Here is a 24,982-nt window from a genome sequence, read left to right on the forward strand (position 1 = left end):
GTGTGCGCCCGCTTTGTGCACCCCGGGAAACAGTATTACAAAAGGGGCTGCAGACACTTGTGCACCCTTTTCTGTAATACTGTCAGTGCTGGCGCACACAGAGCACCAGCGCTATTATGACAGGGTGTTCCCTCATTTGGTTGGGGGGCGTGGCCTCATGCAGATGAATTTATTTGCCTTTGCACCAGTGCCGTAATATTGAGGCATGTGCAGACCCAAACAGGCCCTTGGCAGGTTCACTCACAGTGTGTCACAAAAAGGTGGTGCATTGTCAGTGTCCTCCTAAAGAAAGCCCTCTGCAGAGAGGAACGAGGGTCCCATGGACCCCCATCCGTCCCCATACATCCCCCTGCTAGCCGGTGCAGTCACTCACTGCACCCGTCTGCAGGGGGATCTCCATCACCTCTCTAAAGAGCAGGCAGGAGCCGCCTGCCCAGTGAAACACCGAGCAGCTGGTTAAAACAGCTGCTCCAAATTTCTCTGAATGCACTGCCCTCAGGGTAGTCCGGAATTTGCGGCTGCCCTCAGAGCAGCAGATTCATTGTAATTGGTGCACTATTTGTTTGCGCCCAGCACTTAAAGGTGCACTGTGGCACAAACATGAACATTGTGTTCGATACATAGTGCAGCCCCAAGTAATCTAAGGACTGGAACATCAGAAAAGATACCAGAATTAATATTCTTCCCACTGGTTTTCTTCAGTGGTCACAATTAACATAAGTGACCAATAACTTTCAGCAGAGATAGTTATGTTCTTCTGGTTTTATAAATGCTTAAAAGTGGTCAAGAAATGCAGAATGACAGGAAGGGAGAGAAAGCGTAAATGTTTAAATAGCATTTGGTAAGAGCTGATATAACCTCTTATTTTGGCTTACAGTCATATAGTCCAATCTTTTCACAGCAGTAACCTACCCTTATGCTTTGTTCTCAAGCAGATGGCAGTGACCTGGATGCTGTGAGCCACGGAAGCATGGATAGTTCCAATGAAATTAACCCTGCGGAGCAGATGCCCTTCAGCACTTGTTTAACCAAAGTAGATTCCACTGATGATAGATCTAGCACAGGTTTGTATCTGTGATTCTGCACACATTTGTATATGTATGGCACTTCTCACACATATGAATGTTTGCTTTGGGTCTAGGCTACAGCAGCATCTACTGATCTACTAGAGTCTCAGTACTTTCTCTCTATTTCTTTCTTCTGTAGTCCATTCTAGGTTGGATGCATGTTTGGAGATTGCTTCTTTGAGGGTTTTATTTCCCATTAACCACAGAAGATCATTATGGTACCAAAGTTAAAACGTTTACCTCAAATATTTAACAAAGAGCTTCTTTAATACAAATGTTTTTGAAAACTATAGGTCTACAGTATTGTGTTACAAGGAAAAGCCGGCAGTCACTTGTAGGCCACAGTGAAAGCAGTTGGCAAGGGCTAGGGGACAGTACTCCCAGAACAAGGATGGAATAGCTAGTGTTCTGAGTTAATGGGTGTGAGGAACCAATACTCATAGGAAAGTAATTTGAGGACCTCTCACTGTTTTTTTTTTTTTTTTAATAAATATTTTTATTTGCATTTTCAACCAACATATGCACAGCTAACAAGTCACAGATAGGTACCCCGTTACTCTGTTATCCCACCCCCCCCCCCCCACCCACCACCCTCCCTCCGCAGGAGCGACCTCTTAAGCCTCAAGTCCATGAGTTCTAACAATTTATGACAGGTCATAGTTCTTCCATACTCTGCGATCCCCCAATAATCCTCCTCAATGGTCGACCCTGTCCCTCGGTCCTCGACCTCCCGCCACCCCGTTGCGACCTTTAGGGCTCTTAGTGCATCAGTCCGGCCCCAGTCCTCCGTCGAGACCATGATACCGTCTCCATTTGCCCCATACTCTACGGAGGACCTCTCAGTGTTAAATAATAGATGGGTGGTGCAAGCTGGTCAATGGAAGGGTAGTTGTAGCTCATACTGAATGGGTTAGAGCTGCAAATCTTGATGAGAACATAATTATCACACTAGCAGGGAAGTGATGGATATATTCTCCTTAAGAGCAAATGGAATGAGATAGTCCTCGTATTCAGTAATCGCGAGGAGAGCTGTGAGCAATGGTGAGCCGAGAGGAAAAGCTATCAACATTACTACTAAAGAGAAAAGTTGCATACCTAAGAATTGAAACTCCTAGGCAATGTGGAATGGAAGCAGATACTCCAATGCAGAATGAGGCAGCTAAAATAATCTAGTGCCTTGACTGTACCATCCTAGTGTCTTGACTCGAACCTAAGGCATTTACATCCCAAGCAATCCTTTCTTAAACTGAACCTTATGTTTAATTCTTGCTGTCACGTGCACTTTATCACATCGCCATTCTCAAAGCTATTACAATTTTTGTATCGTCAGCACCGTTCTATGTCGAATTCTGTTTTACACATGTGACTATTATTCACTGGTGTCTGCACTGTGCGTGTAGGAATGTTGTGTTGTGCCTCCACTCTGATCATGTAGTTGCATTTGCTCATGTTTTCATCTTTTCAGATGTTCGGTTTGTCTATTTTCTTCACTGAAGTTGATTCACATTGCAGCCCAATTTTTCTCTGCTTAAGTAATCCACTTGAAGTGGACATCATCTCCTTTTAAAGTTAGACTCTTTTTTTATCCCTCTGACATTACATCCTCCTACTATCCTTATGTTTTGTACCCAGTGAAGTTTATCCTTGTTTCAATGCAGGGATCAGTCGAGCTCTAGTTTGCATCTGATCTGACTCATAAAAGTGGTTCTAATGAGTAACACCAGTAAAATGCGTTGTCCGAGACAGGAGTGGATAGAAGTGGGATTGGAGAAAAGTGATTGAAGGAATATTTGAATCTCAGTTACAGGTGATTGCTTGGGCCACATTCCAGTCCATCGTTTTTCACCTGCTGTGCCATTTTAGTCTGAGACCTGACATAGGCCAAACAAGTCTTGGTCCTGTTCCAGTAGGAAAAGACCAGCCTGAAAAGCCAGGCCAAGCCCCTTCTGAACTAGAACACAAGCAACCCCAGGCTGGTTCTGAACTATTTAGGCCTCACAGGTGAGGTAAAGCTATATTCTGTAGCACATTGAGCAAGGTATGGGTATTCTCATATTGGAGCAGAACCTGCCTGATTTGTATATGGCAGGATTCTGTCTACAGTGGCAGAAAACGTTGGACTGGGATGGAGCCAGGAGTAATTTCCAATGAGAGAGATTAATTCATGCATTCCACCCATGAGCAATTTGTTTTTTCATTCAGCAGGAAGGTTCTAAAGGGGAAGAGTTTTAGGAAAGGACAAATTAAGGAAATATGTCTGCACAAGGGAGTTGCATCTGGAGAAAGTAAAAGCACGGCGCTAAACTCGGTGGCAGACTTTATCAGCAAAAGTACCAATATAAATGTATATGTGATGTTGGTGTGCTGCTTTCTTGTAGGCCACTGCTATCCCATGTCACACAAAAAAGCACTGTTCTTGGCTTGGATTTTTTTTAAATTGCGACATTGCTATTGTATCTGTTTATTGTAGGGGGGCAGTCCGATCATGGTTACAGCTCCTTGTCTAAAGAGGAGGTCCGGCGAGGGTCAGCATCTGTGCAAGACATCCAAGAGGAGACCGAAGACCAGGGAGAGACGGACTCCAGCTCACGTAGGTGTCTCTAAGAGGCCACTTGACAGCACCATTCTGCTGCATGGGAATGATAGGAGTGTACATAGAGGGCATTACTCCTGTTGAGATCACCCCCATTCTTCCATTTATTGGTCTGTTGACCTTTCACTTTTTTCACTGAACCTGTATCCTCTCTTGCTGACGTTGATACTCTGCTACTAGCAATGCAGATCTTCATCTTAATGTGTCCTCAGGCTTCAGCTTCTGACCGTACTTCACACAAGTGCAACCCAACTTTGTGACACAAGCCCAAAGAATTAAAATTGCTTTGCACATTCCCTCATGGAAATGATTGTCTTTTTCTTCCTGTCAAAAATGTTGTCATTGCTTTTTAATGCTCTGACACCCTGAAGTCTGGTTTGAGCTAGAGAAAGCCAATCGGCTGCTTACGCATCATCGACGGGAAAAGTGCCTTTGCACAAATGGTTTGCGTCTTTATGATATAACTTTTTGTTGGCAGTAGTATAGCAGTCCCTATCAATGGCAACTTAAGAATTCATTGAAATGTTAACTCCTTAAAAGTGGCTATTTAAGCACATGTCTGAGACTTGTGAGCTTCAATGCCTTGAAAAAGCTTTGTCACCATTGTGGTAAGAAAGGAGTTAAAATCATTAGAAGGACCAGAATGGAGACTACATGTATTTCTTTTAAAGTGTAACGGACTGCCATAGGGATTGTGCAGGGAAAGGAGAATGACATTATTTGGCTATCTTGTGAATGGAAATGCATTACAGGGCAACATGAGGCTTTAGAAATTCACATTAACAGACCAACTGTCTAGAATACTTTCATTAAATCTGAAGGTTTTCCTGCTCACTCTGTTGTCTTTCACTTTTACCTATTTTGTTGAAAGGCCTCTTAATAAGGAAACTCTCCATGTGACACTGTCTTTTTGTATTCCAGAATGTGGTATCTCCACTGCTTTTTTGCTATTTATTACCTTGTAGTTTCTCTTCTTTTAAAAAGTAAGCTGAATTCTTGCTGACAGCCTCGCAAGAAGCATTCATTCACTGTACCCTGCATCCAGGAACCCCCATTCATTAAGTATGCTGTTCTGGAACATTGAAGTTGTCACTACCCAGTTTGGCGCTCTGTGGGAAAGAGTGTTTGCTCCACTGAACACATCAGTACTGACAATAACATGAAATGACAGGAGGGCCCCACTTAACTATAAATAATACGCACAACAATGATCCTACAGTATCAAGCAAGTGAAGCAGCCAGACGCGTATCAATAGCATTTCAGAGCAGAGAACAATCTGAAACTACAAACAAATGTTCAGCCTTTCAACTGCATTATGGCGCTACTCCAAATTGTTGGCACCTACCCAAGGTTACACCATTTAAAAATAGATAAAGTGTACACAAAATATAACTAATCGAGAACTTGAGAAATACGTTCAACACAAAGTGGGGTTTGCACAAACTGAATAGTCTTTGGGTACAACAGGAAGGGATGGTAAAAGTTCATGGCACACTGAATACATAAACCTGCCTGAAAATTACAATTTCCAGACAGCAGGGAGAAATGGACTGAAAAGGACTTAATTGATGGCAATTCATTAAACACAATGAAGCACTTTTCTTAGCTGAAATGTAGTTTGTGCCTTATATTTTGATACAGGATTACATACAAACTATATCATTCTTTTCACTCCTTCACTTCAAAAAGCAAGCATGACTTATTTTGTGTTGCCTCTGTAGCAGCGTAGTACAGTGATCTTTTCTGTATGATCACCCCTGACGTTTTGCATTTTTCTAGATCCTATTTTGACCAGTATTGGGGCTTACAGTGTCAATCAATCAGTAAATGTGTAGAACGCTGCTTGTCACGCCCCGTGATCTAGGCGCAATGTGTGCGCTGTGCTATAAAATGGTATTGCTATAATGAGTTTCACCTCATTGGTCTAATTATCTTTCCTGTAAGGCCATAGCAGATGGTGCAGAAAATGCACCAATGGCATTGGAGTTAAATATCTTGTGTGGGCAGCAGTGTGTTTATCCAGTATTGGGGTATCTTTCATAGATTCACATGCCTGAATCATTCCCCGTCGTCGAGATGTCAAGCAGTGCTTTAAAAGCTTCATAGGCTACAATGGCCCGAGGCCATCTAAACAGTAGCCTATTTATGTCCTTTTTAAAAAAGGACTAAATGTTGAAATCCAGCCAATCGGCTGTTAGCATCCTCTAGAACACTCCGAGCAGAAGCACGTTCTCTTCAAATTTTCACCGCACGTCGGGTGGAAGGGAGTCTCCCTGAGTGCTACTCAATTGTTTTCTTCAGCTTTCTCAAATTTTGACATCATGTCAGACAGCAAAGGCCTTTTCCGCCCATGTAAAACCTGTAGCAAAAAAAGAGTCCATGTGGATGATCCACATAAGATGTGTATTTATTGCCCTTACCCAAGGCATGAAGTGAGAGAATGCAAGATCTGCCGCACCTTCACAAATAAAACCCTCTAGGACAGAGAGGGAAGGTTGTTATTATGGCTTCAGACCACTAAACACTAGTCGTATTCTTCTGTTTAGGAACACGACAGAGCCCCTACATCCCATAAGAGGGCCAGATCGAAGGACAGTTCATCAGGTGAAGGAAGAAAGCATCATAAGCCTTCCCAAGACTTCAAAACAATGAGAAGGTTGCTAAACACTGCTCTTAGCCGGCATTATCTGTGCCGTCTACACCTGTCAGGAAGGAAGGAGATGGTCCTAGAGCCTCCTCATCAGATCCTGTGGGTAAGAAAATCCATAAAAAATTGTCGACGATGCTTCCCCTCTCGTCGACAACATTATGTGTTACATTGATGACGGCAACTGTGATCCAGGCTCCTATACTATCTACTCGAGTCTCCGCATCGGCGACGAGGACCCCATCGTTGTGACCCCATCGTCGTCGAGGACCGTCAACGCTCCTTCATCAGCAAAGATGCCATTGGCGAAGATCCTGACGATGACCGATTCGTTGACGAGCGATCCGTTGACGGCGACACAGTTGACGACATCGACAGATACCATCGGCGAGGACACCATTGACGACAACACCGTAGACGATGGGATTTTCTTTTCCTGTGATTTCTGCACCATCGATGCCACTGTCGACTGGGATTACTCAAGTCACCAGAGTAACCAGGACGTTCCGACAGCCATCCATGCAAGAGTATAGCAAGGTTTCGCCCCTGCTTCCGTCACAACTGCTGGAAGGTTATGTAGAAGAGAATGAAGATGATGATGACGATGATGGCCTTTATGGGGTGACTCACAGCCCATCTGAGCTTCACGTAAAGTGTCAAGATGAGGAAGATGAGGACATATCATTATGAGTCCCAATACTTCCAGCAGGGGTATATGGCTCCGCGTCACAGTTGCCAATAGAGTTTACAATCAGAGCCACGCCCCAGGGACATGGCCCATCTGCCACCATCATTGATACAAGATCTACAGGCCATGTTGGTGGATTACAGACAGTGGTTAATGCCGCAACAGAAGCAGCCAGTCATGCCAGTACCTCAAGTAGATTCTACAGGTACACCAGCCCTTCAACCGCCTAGCATACCTGTGAATATTCCGGACCCCGGAACAGCCGACCCTGGAGCACAAGACACTTCCTCCTTGGAAGAGGATAGAGAGGAAAGTGAGCTGCCGGATCCAATCTCTTCTCCTGACCCTTCAGATGACTGTTATTCCAACTCCCTCCCCTCCTCTGCACCTTCCATCAGACTCCACCGGAAGATATTGGAGGATTTCACAACCTAATGTAGAGGGCAGCCTACAGGTTTCATCTGCCTATTGCAATAAAACTGACCGAATGCTTCTTATATGACTTCAATGAAGACACAAGGAAATTGGTACACTCCATACCTATTATAGATCATATATGGCAGGAAGGCATCAAAATAATGGAAACACCAGTTTCCATACCACCAGTGTTGCCCCGTGTTGAGAAGAAGTATAGGGTTCCGGAGGACTCTCCATCTTGCCTCATTGGGCATCCCAAGCCAGATTTGATAATTTCTCAGGCTGCGCAATGACGCTCTAAAAACCCTGCTACACCGATTACTATTCCTCCTGATAAGGAAAGGCATAGGATGGATATTTTAGTAAAACGTTTTTCTTCTATGGCAGCTGTGACAATTTGGGAAGCGAATGCTCTAGCCATTATCAGGCGCTATGACTGCCAAATGTGGTCTGATATGGCAGGGTTAATAGACCTTATCCGTAAAGATAAGAGACAAGAGGCACATAAGATACTAGTGGAAGGTGAGCGTGCAGCTTCAGAAACCATTGACTGTGCCCTTGACATGGCCAACATTGGCTTTAGACAACTGTCGAGAGCTGCTGTGCTCCGTTGTCATGGATGGCTGAAAGCAACCACCTTTAGACCTGAGGTGCAGACAGAGGTTTTGAATATGGGTTTCAATGGCGAGTCCCTCTTCGGAAAGTACATAGATGAGACGCTGTTGGCAATTAAAAATAACACGTACACCGCAAAGCTGTTGGACACACTACAATACAGAAGGGTACCTTTCAAAGGTGCTAGAGGGTGACAATTCACCACATACAAGGGAGGTTACCAGAAGGCTCAACAATATCAGCCATACCAGTCATAGTATTAACAAACTTATAATTCTCCATCTTACCGTCAGCCATCTACGGCTGGTTTATATCACTAGGGAGGCCGCAAGCGAACACCTCAACAAGGTTGTGATTCAGGCAGAAAACAATGATCTCGCCAAGGTACCAGCCCCCCTCCCAACCTGTGGGTGCGAAGATTTCCAGCTATGTCCACCAGTGGCGCGAAGTAACAACAGATCTCTGAATGTTGGACCTTGTCACCAAGGGTCACACGCTAGAATTCCTTCAGCGCCCTCCAAATACTGCACCCAAGGGCCCCCCCCCTCCACCCCTCCACTTCGTCTTCACTTACTACGAAAAGAAGCTTTGGTCATGCTTGCCAAAGAAGCGATCGAGGAGGTGCCAAAGTCACAAAAGGGAAAAGGTTTTTATTCTCGTTTTTTCCTAACAAAAAAGAAATCAGAAGAATGGAGACCGATTCTGGACCTAAGGAATCTCAGCAAGTTTCTCAAGAGACAGACGTCCAGAATGGTAACACTTTCAGACATCTTAGGTCGCTTAACTAAGGAGATTTCATGACCTCGCTAGACATGGAAGATGCATATTTTTATATCCCAATACATCCGAAGCATCGGAAATTCTTCAGATTCTCAGTGGCTGGTACCCACTACCAATTCAAAGTACGTCCGTTTGGCCTCAAATCCACACCACGGATTTTCACCAAGTGCCTGGCGCCCACAGCAGCAGCAGCCCTGCGATCTCAGGGGCTTCAAGTATTCTCGTATCTCGACGACTGGCTGCTCAAAGCATCAACAGCACAGGAGGCCAGTCGAGTTATGAGCACCTGCCTTCACATGTTCAGGACGTTGGGACTCACTATAAAAGAAGAGACATCTTCGTCCCATCCAACTCAAGTCATATCCTTTCTGGGAGCGTCCATAGACACCATTCAATGCAGAGCGTTCCTATGTCACGAAAGACAGATACGTCTGCAAACACTTGCAAAGACCATTCCAAAAAAAGGGTCAGTTTCTGTGCGAATATACAAGTCGCTCCTGGGGATGTGTTCTGCAGCAATAAATCTGGTGCCACTAGCCAGACTGATGATGAGGCCTCTTCAAGAGGAACTGCAAAAGCAATGGCAACAGGCTTCGGGATCCTTCGAGGACGTAATTCAGATCACAACACGAATGGTGAATGCACTGCAATGGTGGTTTCATGCACTAAATCTTGAACAGGGCCTTACTTTACTCCAGACTTCATACTGACAACGGACACCTCCATGGAGGGCTGGGGAGGTCACTTGCAAGAATTACAAATTCAGGGCAAATGGTCCTCTGAGCAGAAGCATCAGCACATCAACAGTCTAGAACTCAAAGCCATATTCCTATCTCTTCAGGCTCTCTTGCCGAGAATAGCGGGCTCCTCCGTGCTGGGTCATACGGGCAATACGACCAGCATGTACTACGTCAACAAACAGGGAGGAACTTTACGCTATCTCAGGAAGCGCAGGAAATATGGGGTTGGATGACACAGCATGGGACCTCTTTAAAGGCTGAGCATGTCAGAGGTCTGCACAATACTTAAGCAGACACGTTAAGCAGAACTCAGACCAGTAGTCACGAGTGGGAGCTCGAGCAGTCCCAACTCAACAAGGTATTTTGAAGGTGGGGCAAACAAGCATTGGACCTCTTCGCGATGAAGGAGAACGCCAAATGCCAGTAGTATGCCAGCAGATTTCCTCCACCAGGGTCAAGGAGGAATGCCCTTTTAATGCGATAGTCAGGTGTAGGAAGCTGGCTCTGTATATACTATACCAAAGTGAGGTATAGTGTGCACAGAGTCCAGTGGATCCCCAAAGGTAGGCAGAGGTAAAGTTAGATAGCACCTCACTCTCTATTTGTGGTAGTGTGGTCGAGCAGTAAGGCAGTATCAGAGGACAGTGTTAAGCATTTGTTGTACACACTCAGTCAGCAAATTAATTCACACACTAACTTCAGACCAATTGTTTTTGTATAAAAATATTCTTTTTGTTATTTTAGTTTCTAGAACAAAGCAAGACTGGCACCGGTAAGCAATACATACTTTACAGTAGTAATGCAATTGAAATAAAGTTTGAATGATAATTGTATATGCACTTTGGTTGGATTTACATTATGGAGGCAGAGAAATGCAATATAAATGCAGTGCATAGACTTGAATAGGCTTTTTAGTAAAATAGCAGGTAATTAACATTTGGGATTACTAGGCTTACACAGAGTAGTATACCTAGATTACTACTCTGGGACATTTCCTGAACACAGGTTAGTAAAATCGTTTTCATTAGATTATGCAATTTTAAAGAATTTATTTTGTTTCACAAGCTCCACACATAAACTTTTCACAGAAAAACAGTCAATGTTATCCTAAAGAGGAAAATAGTGTTATCGGTTTTGAGGTAAGTATTTGGTAGTGGGAGTTGAGATTCTGGGGGTAGACTCAGGGGTCCCCCAGGGTCAAGGATGCACTCTAGTTGCACCCTCAGTGGCACTAGGGTGGATGGGTGCAGAGTGCTGAGACTCAATGTTATCCAATGGGGGATATGGGGCCTCCGGTTGGTGGCTGCTGGCAAGCAGGCACTTGGTTGTGGGAGCAAAGTTCCTGGACTTTAGCTCCGGGCAAATGGGGAAACAAAGTAGCACCAAAGGTGCACTCTCAGCGGCACTTGGGGGGCTGGGTTCAGGTAGCTGTTTCAACGTCGGGCGCCCTGTTGTTTTCAATGAGGAACCTCCGGTTTGCCAAGGCACTGCAGGCTTGGCGATGAAGGTCTTCTGGGTGCGACCACCACTTCGATAGGTAAGTTGGGAAGTTACGGGTTGGTTAGGCACTGTCAATTTGGGCACACAAGGCTGTGGGACGTCAGGTGCAGGGGTGCCTTTTGGGGTCTGATCTTCTTACCAGCTCCTTTGTCGCGGTTGAGGGGACCTTCTGGATTTAGGCTGCAGGCATCTGCTAGAGGCTTGAGACAGGTCAGGGGTTGCCGGATCTCTAGTCAAGATCGCCAAGGGGACCTCCTCGTGGTTTTTGCCCACTCGACCTCGGGCTGTGGATGGCGGGTGCAGAGTGGGGCGGAAGCGCGGTGTCCGGCCAGAGGTTGCTGATGAACAAATCCGATGTTCACGGGAGATGAAGTCTTTGGGGTTGAAGGCAGGCAGGTCCTCTGGGGTTTTTGAGGTTGCTGGCTGCAGGACACACCGGGATTCGCAGGAGCAGGTTTGAGGTGGAGACAGGCCGGTAGCGCTGGCGCCAAGTCAGTGGGCGTCTTCCTCTTGTTAGGTGCTGCACAACTGTTAGGTCCTTTTTTGTTTCCTTGTAGTCTCTTGTCTGAGGAAGCAGGGTTCAGGGGTGCCCCTAAATACTGGATTTAGGGGCGTTACAGGTAGATAAAAGGCAGGGACCAATGGGTCCCTTCCCTTCCCTATTTTGCCACCCTCCAGTGGGAGGGGGCATGAGCCTGTCCCTGGTTGGCTGAGTCTCCCTTTCTTCAAGATGGCGTCGACTGAGAGTTGTGCTTCACCTCGCCTCCCCACCTGAGAGGTGGAGTTGGCAGAGGTGGGCACACCTCTCTTCCTCACTTGTTTTTCACGCCGGTTCTCTCACCCAAAGTGGGGGTCAGAACCAGTGGGGACCAGTTGCTGAAAGCAGCAAGTGGGCTGGGGAAGCTGACAAAGGCAGGAAGCCTTTAAAGTTTCCCCTACGTAAACCCTTCCCATCCTGGGGGAGGAGGCTTGGCACCTCGTCCCAGGATGTGCATTGTCTCAGGCCCCAGAGAGTATCAGGCTCTCGGGCCAGGGGTCCAGAAACATGTCTGGTGGTGGCAGCTGAAAGCAGCCACTCAGCCTGGACTCTAGTGGTGGGTTAGTTTTCAGGGGGCATCTGTAAGATGCCCCCTTTGTGCATTTTTCATTAAATCGCACACTGGCATCAGTGTGGGTTTAATGTGCTGAGAAGTTTGATACCAGTGTAGCCATTATGGTGCTGTGGAGTTCGTAATGATAACCCCCAGCACAGTATACTCTTAATGGCAGCGCTGCACTTACAATGTCTAAGAATGGACTTAGACACTGTAAGGGTACAGGGCTCATGCACCTGTGCCCTCACCACTGGTATAGTGCACCCAGGGGTGACTGATCTATGCCAGGTCAGTAGGTTGTAGGCATGGCACTCAGAGATGTGTGCCATGTCGACTGCTCACTTTGTTCTGCACCAAAACACACAGCCTGCAAAGGCAGTGTGAGTGTGTAAGGGTACAAGACCTTCTCTGATCACAGTGCCCTGGGTACCTGTGGTACCACTTACCAGGGGCTGACCTGTGGCCAGAGATGCCAATTAGGATTAGGCTTTAATGCAGTGTTAGGGAAAGAACATAGGTCCTGGATACCTGATTAGCAGGAACCCAGGGCACACTACAAAGTACATCAGCAATTCAGCAAAAAGTGGGGGCAACCATGCAGAAAGAGCGCACTTTCTCACATCAGGTATACATGCTTATGCTTTTCCCCATCCCGTTAATTCCCAGGGTATTAACCAAGATGAAATTGGAAGGCTGTCATCTGATACTGATTTCTTGTTTAAATTTCTTTATTAGTTTTACAATTTTAAATGTAGCACCACAATCATGTTATTCATTTGCGCATTTTCCTTGTAAATACACGCCATAGTGGTGGCGATATCAAACATGAAATACAATGAACAAACTAAGATCGAAACAAGGGGGGAAGGAAGGAGGGGTTGGAGGGGGAATACGTACTGAAACCAGTAGGGAAGTGGAAAGGTGTGGAAGGGGGGAAGGGGGAACAAGTAGGGGAAATGCATCTCACTGAATGTCCGTAACTAATGAGGTGGTGTAGCCATCACAATATCTGTCACATATCCCGCTATTACTCCCAGTACCTGTCTGGCACTCTGCAGCACCCTAAGGTTATTGCCTATTGTCTATTTAAGGGTCCGCCAGCAGCTCATGCTACTTTTACCAGTTCTTCTCGCAGCCCCAGGCAGCAATCAGGTGGTGTGGGGGGAGTGGGAAGGGCATTAGGAGGAAGGGGGGGGGCATGCTAGTGAAGGGGTGGCATCAAAGATGGTGTTGTGGGCCTTTCCGCGCCGTCGTCTGTGGTTTTCGACCCCTGGGTTAGATCTTGCGTTTCCGGCCACTCTTGCCATGCACCCCGCAGGTCAGTGAGAATTGTGTCCCAGGCCGCAGCTATTGGTACCCTGCGTATACCCATAACATCCTCCCGGCGCAGGGCCACCGCCTTTGCCTGTGCCCAGCATAGCATATCATAGAATGATACCATACCTGCGATGATGGGGGGGTCAGGGGACTTCCAGCGTTTAGTGATAAGCCACTTAGCCACTATGAGCTCTAGATCTATGAATCGTGTCATCACTTTGTGTTTCTTGTGCTGGCGGTATAACCCCAAAACACACACCTCCCAGTTCCAGTCCAGGTCACGCTCCGTGCAACGCGCCAAATGCGTGGTGACGGCCTCCCAATAATTACACAATCTAGAGCATGCCCACAGCATATGCACTAGATCACCACCTATCGTTTCGCAGCGAGGGCAGCGTGCGTCCGTTCGATTGAATATTCTATTTATCGAAGCCGGTGTCAAATATGTTCGCTGTGTTATATAATAGTGTATGATCCTAAACTGAGCATTCCTCGGTATGCAAGTGGGGCCTGCAAGTATGGTCACCCATTCCCTGTCAGTGCTTTCTCTCTGTAGGTCCGTATCCCAGCTCTCTCTCAGGTTGGTGAGTGGGATTGCCGTATATGTCTGTATAGACTCTGCGAACCATTTAACAAGGTGCCTGCCCGTCCCCATTGTGTGAAGATACTGTAGTGTTAGGTTCAGTTTTGGTTCCTCCGATATGTCTCCCCAGAGCGTCCTTAACGTCCTAATGAGTGCCGCATGGAGCAGGAACTGGCCCCTCGGCAAATCATGCTCCTCTACCAATACATCAAATTAGAGGAGGCTCCCATCTTAAAATAGGTCTCCCACTGTCTGAAGTCCCGCATCCTCCCACGCAGCCAGTTCTACTGCTGTGGTCACTTTCAATTGGCGTGGTGTACCCATTAATGGGATAGACGGCGCGTAAGTAGTGGTCGTTTTGGCAAGCCTCTAGAGCCGGCGGAAACAAGTATACGCTACGCTCATCAGCTGCAGAGTTGGTTTGGGCCCCCGTCTTCCCGGGTGGAAAAGCGAGATCACCTGCGTCTGTGTATGGCCTGGTTGCTGCGTGGCTGTGTCTTTAAGTTGTCTCCCGCTGAGCCAGCGAGCTATCCATTGCAGCTGCGCTGCTAGATAATAGTGTTCCATATTTGGGACTGCCACCCTGCCCCCATCCACGGGTAGGTAGAGTTTGGCAAGCGCCACTCTGTTCCGACCGCCATGCAATATAAAGTGTCTCATGTCCCCCTCGAAGGCACGGAATACTGCAGATTTGATGTGTAAAAGTGGTATAAAAGTCGCTGGAGCGCTACCATTTTTAGGAGTGCTATTCTGCCCATAGTAGCAATGGGCAGCGTACGCCAAAACAACATCTGTGACCTAAGCGCTGTTACCGTCCTAGTGTAGTTGCCTTCAAAGAGGTCGGACGGTTCACAGTAGATCTGTTTTCCCAGATAGCGGAATGCAGATTGCTGCAAGCGTACCGGTGTAGCATTGACTGTTAACCGTGGATCTGGGGTGGTTTCATTAAAGGGATAAAGGCAAGATTTACCCCAATTAACACAAAGCCGGGGGCGGAGCTTGCCCGGCTGAAAGATGGCCGCGTTTTGGTAGAGCTTGGCTCAACACCGCAACTATTCGGTCATAATCCGCAGAGTATCCCGCTGTAGCTGCAGCGCCAGTACCTGCACCAGCTCCCTGAGCGATAGTGATCCTGGTGAGTGCGGTTCGCTCTCTGCTGTCTTCCTGGTTGCTGAGTACTGCGGTGGCTCGGCGGCCACGGCATGGTGCGGCCCCGGATCCTCGGCCTGGAGTTTGGCACTGGCCGGAGCCCCTACCACCCGGGCCGCGCTTGCTGGGACGGCGCCGAAAAACCTTGCGCCCGCAGCCCTGCTTGCTACGGCGGTGGCTGAGGGTCGTGATCCCCTGCTGTGGCGGATTTGAGATTGTTGGCTGTTTTCTGCCGTGGTGCTGCCTGGACCAGCGCCTGATATCCTGGAGCCTTCCTGCTGGTGTCTACCGATAGCGAGACGCGACGTTGCCTGGGCCCGATTCCCTTCACTGGAGGAGCAGCCATTTTGAGTGCCAGGTTGGTGAGGCCGCGGGGAGGTGCACGGCTCCTGCGTTCTGCTGCGGGGTGCTCCCTTCAGATTGGTACGTTATCGGACTTTCCTTCCTGTCTACTTACTTTCTTTGAACGCCTAGTGGTGCTTCTGGAAGCTGGAATCCACACTGCCTCTGCTTGCTGTTTTTCCTGGACCGAGGTTACCTGCATTGGGTGGCCCATGGACTCTGCTGACTCTGTGGTCTGATCTGCCCCCACTGATCGCTTTCCGGTGCTCACTGCCATTGACTGCAAGATCGACACGCTGGCCTACAGGTTGGATCAGGTCTCTAAGCGCGTCGGCAAACACTCCGAGCCCCTGGATATGGCGGAGCGCTGCTTTGCTGAGGTGGAGGAGGCCCAGACTGACGCAGGAGACAGGCGGAAGCAGATGGAGCGCGCTCTTTCAGTCCTACAAGACGGAGGACCTGGAAGCCAGGTCGCGCCGCAGCAACCTGCGCATCACGGGCCTGGCGGAGTCTACTGCGACGGGGAACATGGAGCAGTTTGTGGAGCGTCTGCTGATCTCTCTCCTAGGTGCTGACACTTTCTCTCATCTATTCGTAGTAGAGAGGGCGCATCGCTCGCTCGGGCCCCAGCCGGGCGCCCCTCCCCGTCCCATTATCGCAAAACTTTTAAATTATCAGGACAGAGACGTTGCGTTGTGGAAGGCGAGGGAACTGGGTCCCCTGAGATATGAGGGGTCGGACATATCCCTGTTTCCTAACTTTACCCTCAAAGTGAAGGAGGCACGGCGGCAGTTCACTACACTCAAACGCAAACTGCAGGACCAGCACATCGAATATGCTGTGTTATACCCAGCACGTCTTAAGGTCCTCTTTGATGGGAAGCCCAGAATTATTCAGACCCACAGTCACTACAAAAGGCCTTCCGTGACTGGGAGAGGGCTAGCAAGCGCTCGAACAGTCAACAAGCCTCTTCCTCGCAGACTGAAGCCGCCGGGTCAATGGACGATAACGACTGAATGACTGGTGATAACTCCATTATGTGTTACCTCTGTTTCCTGCATTCACTGTTACTGGTTTGGTCACATGTTAATATGTTTTCTAAGATACTCCTATGGCCCTGTGGCGAGTGCAGTGCTTCCGGTAATATTTTGCACCAGCGCAGGATCTCTCTCCCCTTCTGGGGTTTCTTCCTCGTAAGCCCTTGCAGCTTCCCGGTGTGAGCAGCCGGGGTATCGTACTTTCACTCAGTGGTTTACCCATCCATTGTTGTCCTGGTCTCCCAGGGCAGAGTTGCTCTGAATTTTTGCTGTTGCTTTATGGTTGACGGATATGGTTGCAGTGGGTTTGTGAATTGCAAGCGGTGTTTGTGCGGGGGGTTGGCTCAGTTTGTGTAGCTGGGCAACATCTGCCCCACTGCGTTAACCGCTGATCCACTTTATATAGGTGGGTGTTTTGAGGGAGCGATGGGTGGGGTACCCTCACGACTGGTCTCCTTGTTTATGAGGGTTGGGTGGGTAGATGCTTGCCTTTGCAGTGTTGGGGTTTGCAAGGCGTGGGAGGGGGGAGGTGTATTTGTGTGGGACGTTTTTCTTTTTATTTTAATTTTTCATGCTTGGATTGTAACTTTTCCTTGTCAGAATGTGGCAGGTGGGGGGAGGGGCTGGCCTCTATGCAGACATTCCTCACTACTCCTCTGTAATTATTATGTCGGAAACGCAACCTAGGGCGGGTGCGCCCCGGCGCCTGACCTTCCTGACATGGAATGTGGGATTAAATGATCGCCGTAAAGTGCGTACAAATCTTGTATACCTGAGGCGCAAGGTGGTAGACGTTGCATTACTGCAGGAGACGCATCTCCAGCCGGGTGGTGCTCTCCTTGTAGGTCACACACTTGTGAGTGCCTCTCACGCAGCGTACTTTACCTCACAGTCCAGGGGTGTCTTGACTTGGATTAATCCTAAAATAGGCCTTCAACTAGAGCCTCTGTTGACAGACACGGCAGGTAGATATACTGTGTCACGTTATGGTCCTAATTGGGAATTTCTAGTTGTCAATTCCTACGGCCCTAATTATGACGATCCGGAATTCTATCGGTCCTTGTTCGCACTGCTCCAGGACCGACGCTCCCTCCCGATCTTCTGGGGTGGTGACTTTAACTGTATTCTGGACACGACCCTAGATGGATCAAAGGGCCCTCCCCGTCCGCTCTGTGCCTCAGCTAAGATGGTGCTAGACGTCGTTTTACAGTTTCAATTAGTTGATGTGTGGAGATCGCGGTCGCACGCCCAGGGTGTGTACACGCATTACTCTGCACCACACGATTTTCACACCCGCATTGACTACTGGTTTATCCCACGTGCTATGATATCTAAGGTGATGGATTGCTCGGTCCTTCCCCGCACCTTTTCAGTTCATTCGCCGGTTGTGTTTGCCGCTGCCGGCCGTCCCCGGACTCCTCCCCCGTTTTAAGGCGATTTCCCCCCCTACTCACTGTTAGACGCTGTTTTCCACTCTGAACTGAAAGAAGCGAGCTCTGAGTTTTTTACCAATAATGTGGGTACGGTTGACTCCTTCGCCACGGTGTGGGAGGCGTTCAAGGTGTATATTCGAGGGATGGCCATTAGTAAGCATGCGGGAGTCCTCCGCGCCATTCGGGACCGTCTAGCACTGCTTGACATCCGCTTGTTCGATCTCGAAACACATCTGACCCGCACTGATGACCCTACGCTCCGTGAACAGATAAAGTCCACATTAGTCGAATTTCATGAGGAAGCCGATTGAGACGTTAAACATATGGGCAAATACGCGTCTACCAGAGGCTATGGAGAGTCTGATCGGCCGGGCTCAGTGCTGGTGGCACTGGCACGCCACCGGATGGGATCTGGTACCATTGTTGAGATAGAAGGGGAGGGTGGATCGCTGCTGACAAAGTGCGCTGCGATCGGTGCCCACTTTCCGCTCTTATTACCAAGAGCTGTTCAGTTCTATACTCTCCCCTAGTGACGAGGATATAGCCGGCTACCTGGAATATATATACAGCTCCCATGGTTACAGAACTGGCATCGTGAGTTCTTGATACACACTATCGAGGTGGCGGAGATCCGACTTGCGTTGGACTCCATGCACGAGGGGAGGGCCCCATGTATGGATAGCCCAATGGTTGCATTCTATAAAGGCTTCAGTGACCTCCTTATCCCACACCTTATCACCTTATTTCATGATATCGCTGCTGAAGGCTCTATGCCCCCTTCCATGCGCGGGGCCCTAATTATCATCTTGATAAAGACTCGCACAAATGCTCATCCTACCGCCCGCTCTCTCTCCTCAACGTGGACACTGAATTATATGCCAAAATTCTTGCGAACCGACCATCTCCGCTACTCCCTCAGCTGATTGGACCTGAACAAGCAGGATTTATCCCTGGTCGCACCCTCACATACAACATTCGTACAGTTTTTGGTGCCCTGCAGCACGTGCGGCCCGAGGTCAAGGCTGCGGCAGTCTTCCTTGATGCCGAAAAGTCCTTTGATTCAATTGAATGGAAGTTTATGAAGGCTGTGCTGACCCGAATGGGTGCTGGCGGAGTGTATTTACAGCTGATTTCAGCATTGTACAATGCACCTCTGGCTAGGGGGATACTGTCTCAACACAATTTTCAATCTCCCGGGGCACTCGCCAGGGGTGCCCACTATCCACGTTGTTGCACGCGGTGGCAGCTGAGCCCCTGTTGCTGGCACTGCGTGAATATCACGGACACAGAGGCCTCCGCTTCCCCTGATATAATCTCATCACGTCTGCGTATGCTGACGATACCCTCCTTTATGTCAGGGACCCTGAAGTGAATCTTTCTCCGGTAATTCGCGAGGTCCTTCGCTTTGGAGGCCTTTCAGGCTTATCGATCAATTGGGATAAGTCTATCAATTTTCTTCTGACGCCGGCAACAACACAATTCTCACTTGATTATCCACTGCAGTGGACTACGGAGCCTGTACGGTATCTTGGCATCCAAGTCCATTCTGATGCGGACGTTATCTTGAAAGCCAATTATGGGACAGCGATTGACAAGCTCACTGATGACATCGATCGCTGGATACATCTCCCAATCTCTTTGACTGGCCGTGTTGCCCTGATGAAAATGGTTGTTCTCCCGCGCCTACTTTTTCTATTTGTGAATATACCCATAGTCCTCCCACAGCATCTGTTCTGCGAACCTCGATCGTTAATGCTGAAACTAGCATGGGCGGGTAAGACTCCTAGGGTGACGTTGGATACGTTTATGCTTCCATATGCCTCTGGGGGATTAAATGCCCCGAACCTGGAACTGTATTATAGAACGGCGCAGGCCTCTCATGCGTACATTTGGGTACACGTGCCTCGGGATCTACCTCATCTCCATATAGAGAGGGTCGCTGCTGCCCTGCACTCATTACCGCGTTTCCTCATGCAGGCCCCTTCGCGTAGATGTGGCATACTTGACTCACTCAACTATGTTGTTCATGCGTGGAATGTGTTCCTCTGTATGTATGATGGCACTCAGCTCTATTCCACCCGTTTGCGTGTTGAGTGGTGCCATTGGTTTGCGCCCAGTTCGGATAGGGGGACCCTTGACTCTCTCTATAAACTGCGCATGCTGACTATGGGGGATCTCTTTCGGGATGGGCGGGTGTGCTCTTGGGAGGAGGCGGCGGGCACTGATGACGGACACACGGCACTGACCAAATTCCATTTCTTTCAAACCCGACACGCCTCGCAGGCAGTTTTGGGAGAGGAGCTGCAGGAACCTTTAGATATTCCCCCTCTGACTTCCCTTTTGGGCGCCCAGAGCCCGTGCAAAATGATCTCCAAATTGTATACCTCGGCCCTTGCCACGAAGGTTCCCTCCCTCAACAAGGCTCGACAAGCCTGGCAATCTGACATTGACACCCCTATCACAGATGACATGTGGCTCTACTGTTGCACAATGACCCGGCAGATCTCTTCTAATGGCCGACATAGGCTTGCCCATTTTAAATACTTGAGTAGAGTGTATCATTCCCCTTCATGCCTTTACAGGTTTGGATTACGTGACACTGATGACTGTGAGAGCTGCCGAGCTTCCCAAGCTGGTTTTTTTAGGTCTCGCCTGACCCAGCGCATGGGATGGTCTGGCAAGACTTATTGAGAGGGCTCCAAAAAGTGCTACCAGGCCAGCCTAGAGCTACAGTGCATGTGCGTGGGCACGCGCGCCGCGCTTTACCACGATTACTTTCATTTTCGCTTGATGTTTGATCGCGACCGCGATCACTTTCGCGGCCACACGGCCGCTTTGCATAGCCAATAGGTCTCGCTTTTGGGACCTTATAAGTATTTAGTTATGCAACTGTTGCATGGCTAAACACTTATAAGGTCCCAAAGGCGAGACCTATTGGCTATGCCAATGCTTGTTCCACTTGGCATGGCTGTGTCCCCCAGTTGCACAATATTGGGGTGCGATTTTTCATAAACTCAGTGACATACTGGGATCCCCCTGGCACGGATCCCCTGATGGCACTTTTAGGCTACACTAAACCTCTTAAGAAAGCTATGTGCAAAATGGTCGCTTTTGGCCTCCTGTTGGCTAAGTGTAGGCTGCTGATGAGATGGTTGAGGGGGCCGTTGCCTACTCGAGCGGAATGGGAACGAAATATGGTACACTGCCACACTCAATCGGAGGTTTGCAATGAAATGAGGCCACCGAGTAGCCGCCCGAAGAGTTTTTGGGGCCTTTTTGCTCAATACCGGGCTGCTAACCTGTCTGAATCTTATGCCCCTGATGAGTAATTAACAACAATGGTTGCTCTCTGCCCATCAGTACCCTGAGCTATTGCTGCTGATGCCATCGGTCCCCTCTGGACTGTTCGCTTCCTGTCAGTATTCCACATGTTGGATGGGTGCCTGTACATCAACGTGCGGCGTAATACCTCAATGCTCCCCGGGTTACTACAGCCCTTGGGATGCTTCTCTCCACCCACCCTCCCAATGCTCGCCACTGTCCTCTGTATTATTATTCATCTGTTTCCTTGATTGTGATGCCAGTGATTTGCATTTGTATTTTGTTGGTTTTTGTTCTTACATTTCTTTCAGATGTGTATTTGTTTTTGATTTTCCTCCTTTGTTGTGTACCTTAAATTGCAATAAAATATAGTATTAAAAAAAAAATTAACACAGAGCCCAGAGACCACCGCAAAGTCGGACAACGCCTTAGGTATGGCATCACAAGGCTGCCGGATATCACGTAAATATATTAGGAGGTCATCCGCTTATAGGGAGACGGTGTGTGCCCCATCTCCAAGAGGTATGCTCCAATAGTTTCCCGTGCTACGTAATGCTGCTGCCAGGGGGTCTATATAGAGTGTAAATAAGAGCAGGGAAAGCGGGCAGCCCTGTCTCGTACCTCGGCCAATCGAGAGTGGTTTGGAAACGTATGGGCCTGTCTTTACCTGTGCAGTGGGGCGGGCTGTCTTCTGATACAGATAGCGCCACAGTGGCCCAGACAGTACTGGTTCCCGGAGCTACTCTTGCTGTCGGAGTTGAAGCCCAATCACCTGCAGCCATCTCTATCTCTGTTATCAAGGGACAAGGGCCAAGTGAATTATCCAGACCCGCAATCTCTTCATTTGCACACGTCTCCTGAGTTCTTAGAATTCAGGGATCTGGATATCCCACAGGAGTGCAGGGAAGTTATTGCCAAATCCAGAGCGGATAGCACTATCAAGACATACCGCAGTTTCCTGTTATAGGAAGTCTCCTCAGGTTTCTTCTTTCTGTGCCTCTACTCTTATAAAACAATTCATGAGTGGTCTCTTCCACGCATTTCCACCGGTGCGTGCGCCCACTCCGGAATGGAAGCTTAATTTAGTCCTGACACAGTTCATAAGACAGCCAATTCTCAAAGCAGAGCTCAAGTTTCTCACCTGGAAGGTAGCCCCCTTACTGGCTCTCACATCTGTGAAGAGGGTTAGCAAAATACAGGCTTTTACAATTGAGGAACCTTTTCTGCATTTCACTGAGAACTATGTAGCTCTGCGAATGAACCCAAATTTTATTCCAAAAGTCCCAACACAGTTTCACCTCAACGAACCACTTATTTCCAAACCCATCTAGCCCAGCAGGCGGCTTTGCATACATTGGATTTTAAGAGATGTTTAAAATTCTACCTACACAAAACAAAAGACATAAGGAAAACAGATCAGTTACTGGTTGCTTACGGACAAGGAAAACAAGGGACAGCAGTAAATAAGGCCACGGCTGCCAGGTGGGTCTCTTCTGCAATCCAATTCTGTCTTGACAAGTCTGACAAGCCTCTACCAACAAGTACTAAAGCGCACTCCACCAGGGCAGGTTCTATGTCAGCAACTCTGTTTGCTGGAGTGACATTGGACAAGATATGCCTTGCTGCGACATGGAAAAATGTCCACACTTTTACAAGCTATTACTGTCTACATTCTACCCAGCGTGATTATGCAGCTGTGGGCCAAGCAGTACTGCGTCATCTCTTCAATTAAGGTCAGCCTCTTTATTTGATATAGGAGGAACTTTTTTCTTTTAACTTACTACCTAATTAGCAATATAGTGTGCAGATGACTGGGAGCCGGGATATGCGGACCCTAATAGGTGATTGAGCGTGGCAGGATCCTTGACAATTGTTTGACTGCAGGAGTACCCCATACTCTGCATTCCTATGAGAAACAACTAGTGCACTGCAGCAGGGTTGGACACATGAAGCAATAATACCGGATCAAGGATAAGTATAGTCCAGACCGGCTCTTGGGTGCAGCGATCTGCACACTGTATGGATAATTAGGTAGTACCAAACTGAAAACGAGGGTGGGAATCTATATTGCTCTGAAGAAAGCATAGGCCCCGGATTGGCCAAACCTTATAGGCTGAAACATGTCAGCATTTACATTAGGGTCATAGGACCATTATTTCCTCACAACCCCATTATCTTTCTTTTTAATATCCCCTAAGACTCCGCAAATGAAGGGATACCTGGAGTTTTTGGAGGATTTTTAATCTTTAAACCCCCCTGGCCTATTCTCCTAAGTGCTCCTTAAAATACGGACGAGCCCACCCTGACCGGTAGGAGTCAGGGTGAATCCGATGATGAAGCATGACACTACTAGAGTGTGTGAGCGTTATTTAACAAAAAGGAATTGCTTCCTTCTCCGCTCATGAGCGGATGGTATACCACCTAAAGGAGAATAGTGCTCAACATAACCAATACCAAGGTGGAATACTTTTTGAGTGACAGGAATAAAAAAGACTCCTGCTGGTATAAGGGGGTCTCACTCAGTGTCTCCTGCTGGAACCCAGTGACTTGAACTGCTCTTCAATGTTTAAGTGGTTTGCCTCCGGTTTGATTGCTTCAGGAACACAAAAATCAGAAGGACTCTGGACTTCTGGAGTGCCCAGCTGATCAGAGGACTGGACCGTGTAGGAAAGCTGGCTGGAGAGAGACCTGGTGCCTCGAAGTCTGTTGTGAGGAGCAAGGGACATCATCACTGACCAGATGGAAATTTCCCAGCAGCTGGGGAAAATGGGACTTTATTTTTATGTTTTTCACCTTTGGAGGACTGGGACAAGATGCTGAGGAAGGTTGCACCCTACACAGGCAAGAAAACCAGGGTGGCCCCATTTGGAGCTTTTTGTCGCACTAAAATCGGGTTCAGAGGGATCTCACAGTAAAGATATCTAGCCTGTGGAGAAGTGTGGCTCAATGGTTAGAGCGGCAGACCTCGATGCAGAGCACTGGTCCGGGACCAGGGTTCGATTCCCGTCCTGGCAGGGTCTCGGGCTATCAATTCCGCGGACCGGTTATTCTCGCCTCAGTGCCTATTCTAATCATGGGTCCCACGCTGCAACTCTGGGCAATAGCTTCCTTAATCTCCAGAACGGACACACTGCGCTGGGGATGCCTGGCTTCACCCTGGGGATGCCCAGGAGTGGACATTTCACAGGGAAAGCCAGGAAGGGTTCCCTAGCGGTATGAATACACCGCCGGGAGACCCCGGTCCGGGGTAGCTGTGCGCTATATAAGTACTAGCACATTTACATTTGCATTTAGGGAGCCCTGTCCAGCGGGACCTTGATGATGACGTATCCAATGTTTAAGGACCCTCGCTGGGCACAGCTCTGAGCCATGCCCCACTAGAAGATTTTAACTTCCATTTCAGAGACTGAAGGGTGAAGACTTTGACCCTGATTACCCATTTGGTCCTGCTCAACCGTGAACAATCGTTAATCAATGGTGATTTACTTTATCTGAAAGAAACACGTTAGTTAGATTCCTCACCTTAGAATATCCCCAGGCGTCCGGCTGGATCCGGAAAGATTTTTGTAGCAATACCCCTTGCGCGTAGCTAGGTGTCGTCTGCGGCTCCGCGTCCGTCGTTGGCGTCGTGCGCCGGAATGACGTCGTCGGAGTACTT

The 24,982-nt window shown here is 48.3% G+C and overlaps 1 protein-coding gene across 1 annotated transcript in view; it reads left to right on the forward strand.

Annotated features, from left to right (window-relative positions):
* DENND4A (DENN domain containing 4A) overlaps positions 1–24,982 on the forward strand; it is an 811,018-nt gene that overhangs the window by 594,633 nt on the left and 191,403 nt on the right. The window contains exons 25-26 of the mRNA XM_085644632.1: positions 936–1,064; positions 3,538–3,657. Of these exons, the coding sequence (XP_085500758.1) occupies positions 936–1,064; positions 3,538–3,657 (249 nt within the window). The remainder of the gene's footprint in view (positions 1–935; positions 1,065–3,537; positions 3,658–24,982) is intronic.

The sequence above is a fragment of the Triturus cristatus genome, chromosome 3_1 (assembly GCF_964204655.1).
Source record: "Triturus cristatus chromosome 3_1, aTriCri1.1, whole genome shotgun sequence".
In the NCBI taxonomy this organism is placed as follows: Eukaryota; Metazoa; Chordata; class Amphibia; order Caudata; family Salamandridae; genus Triturus; species Triturus cristatus.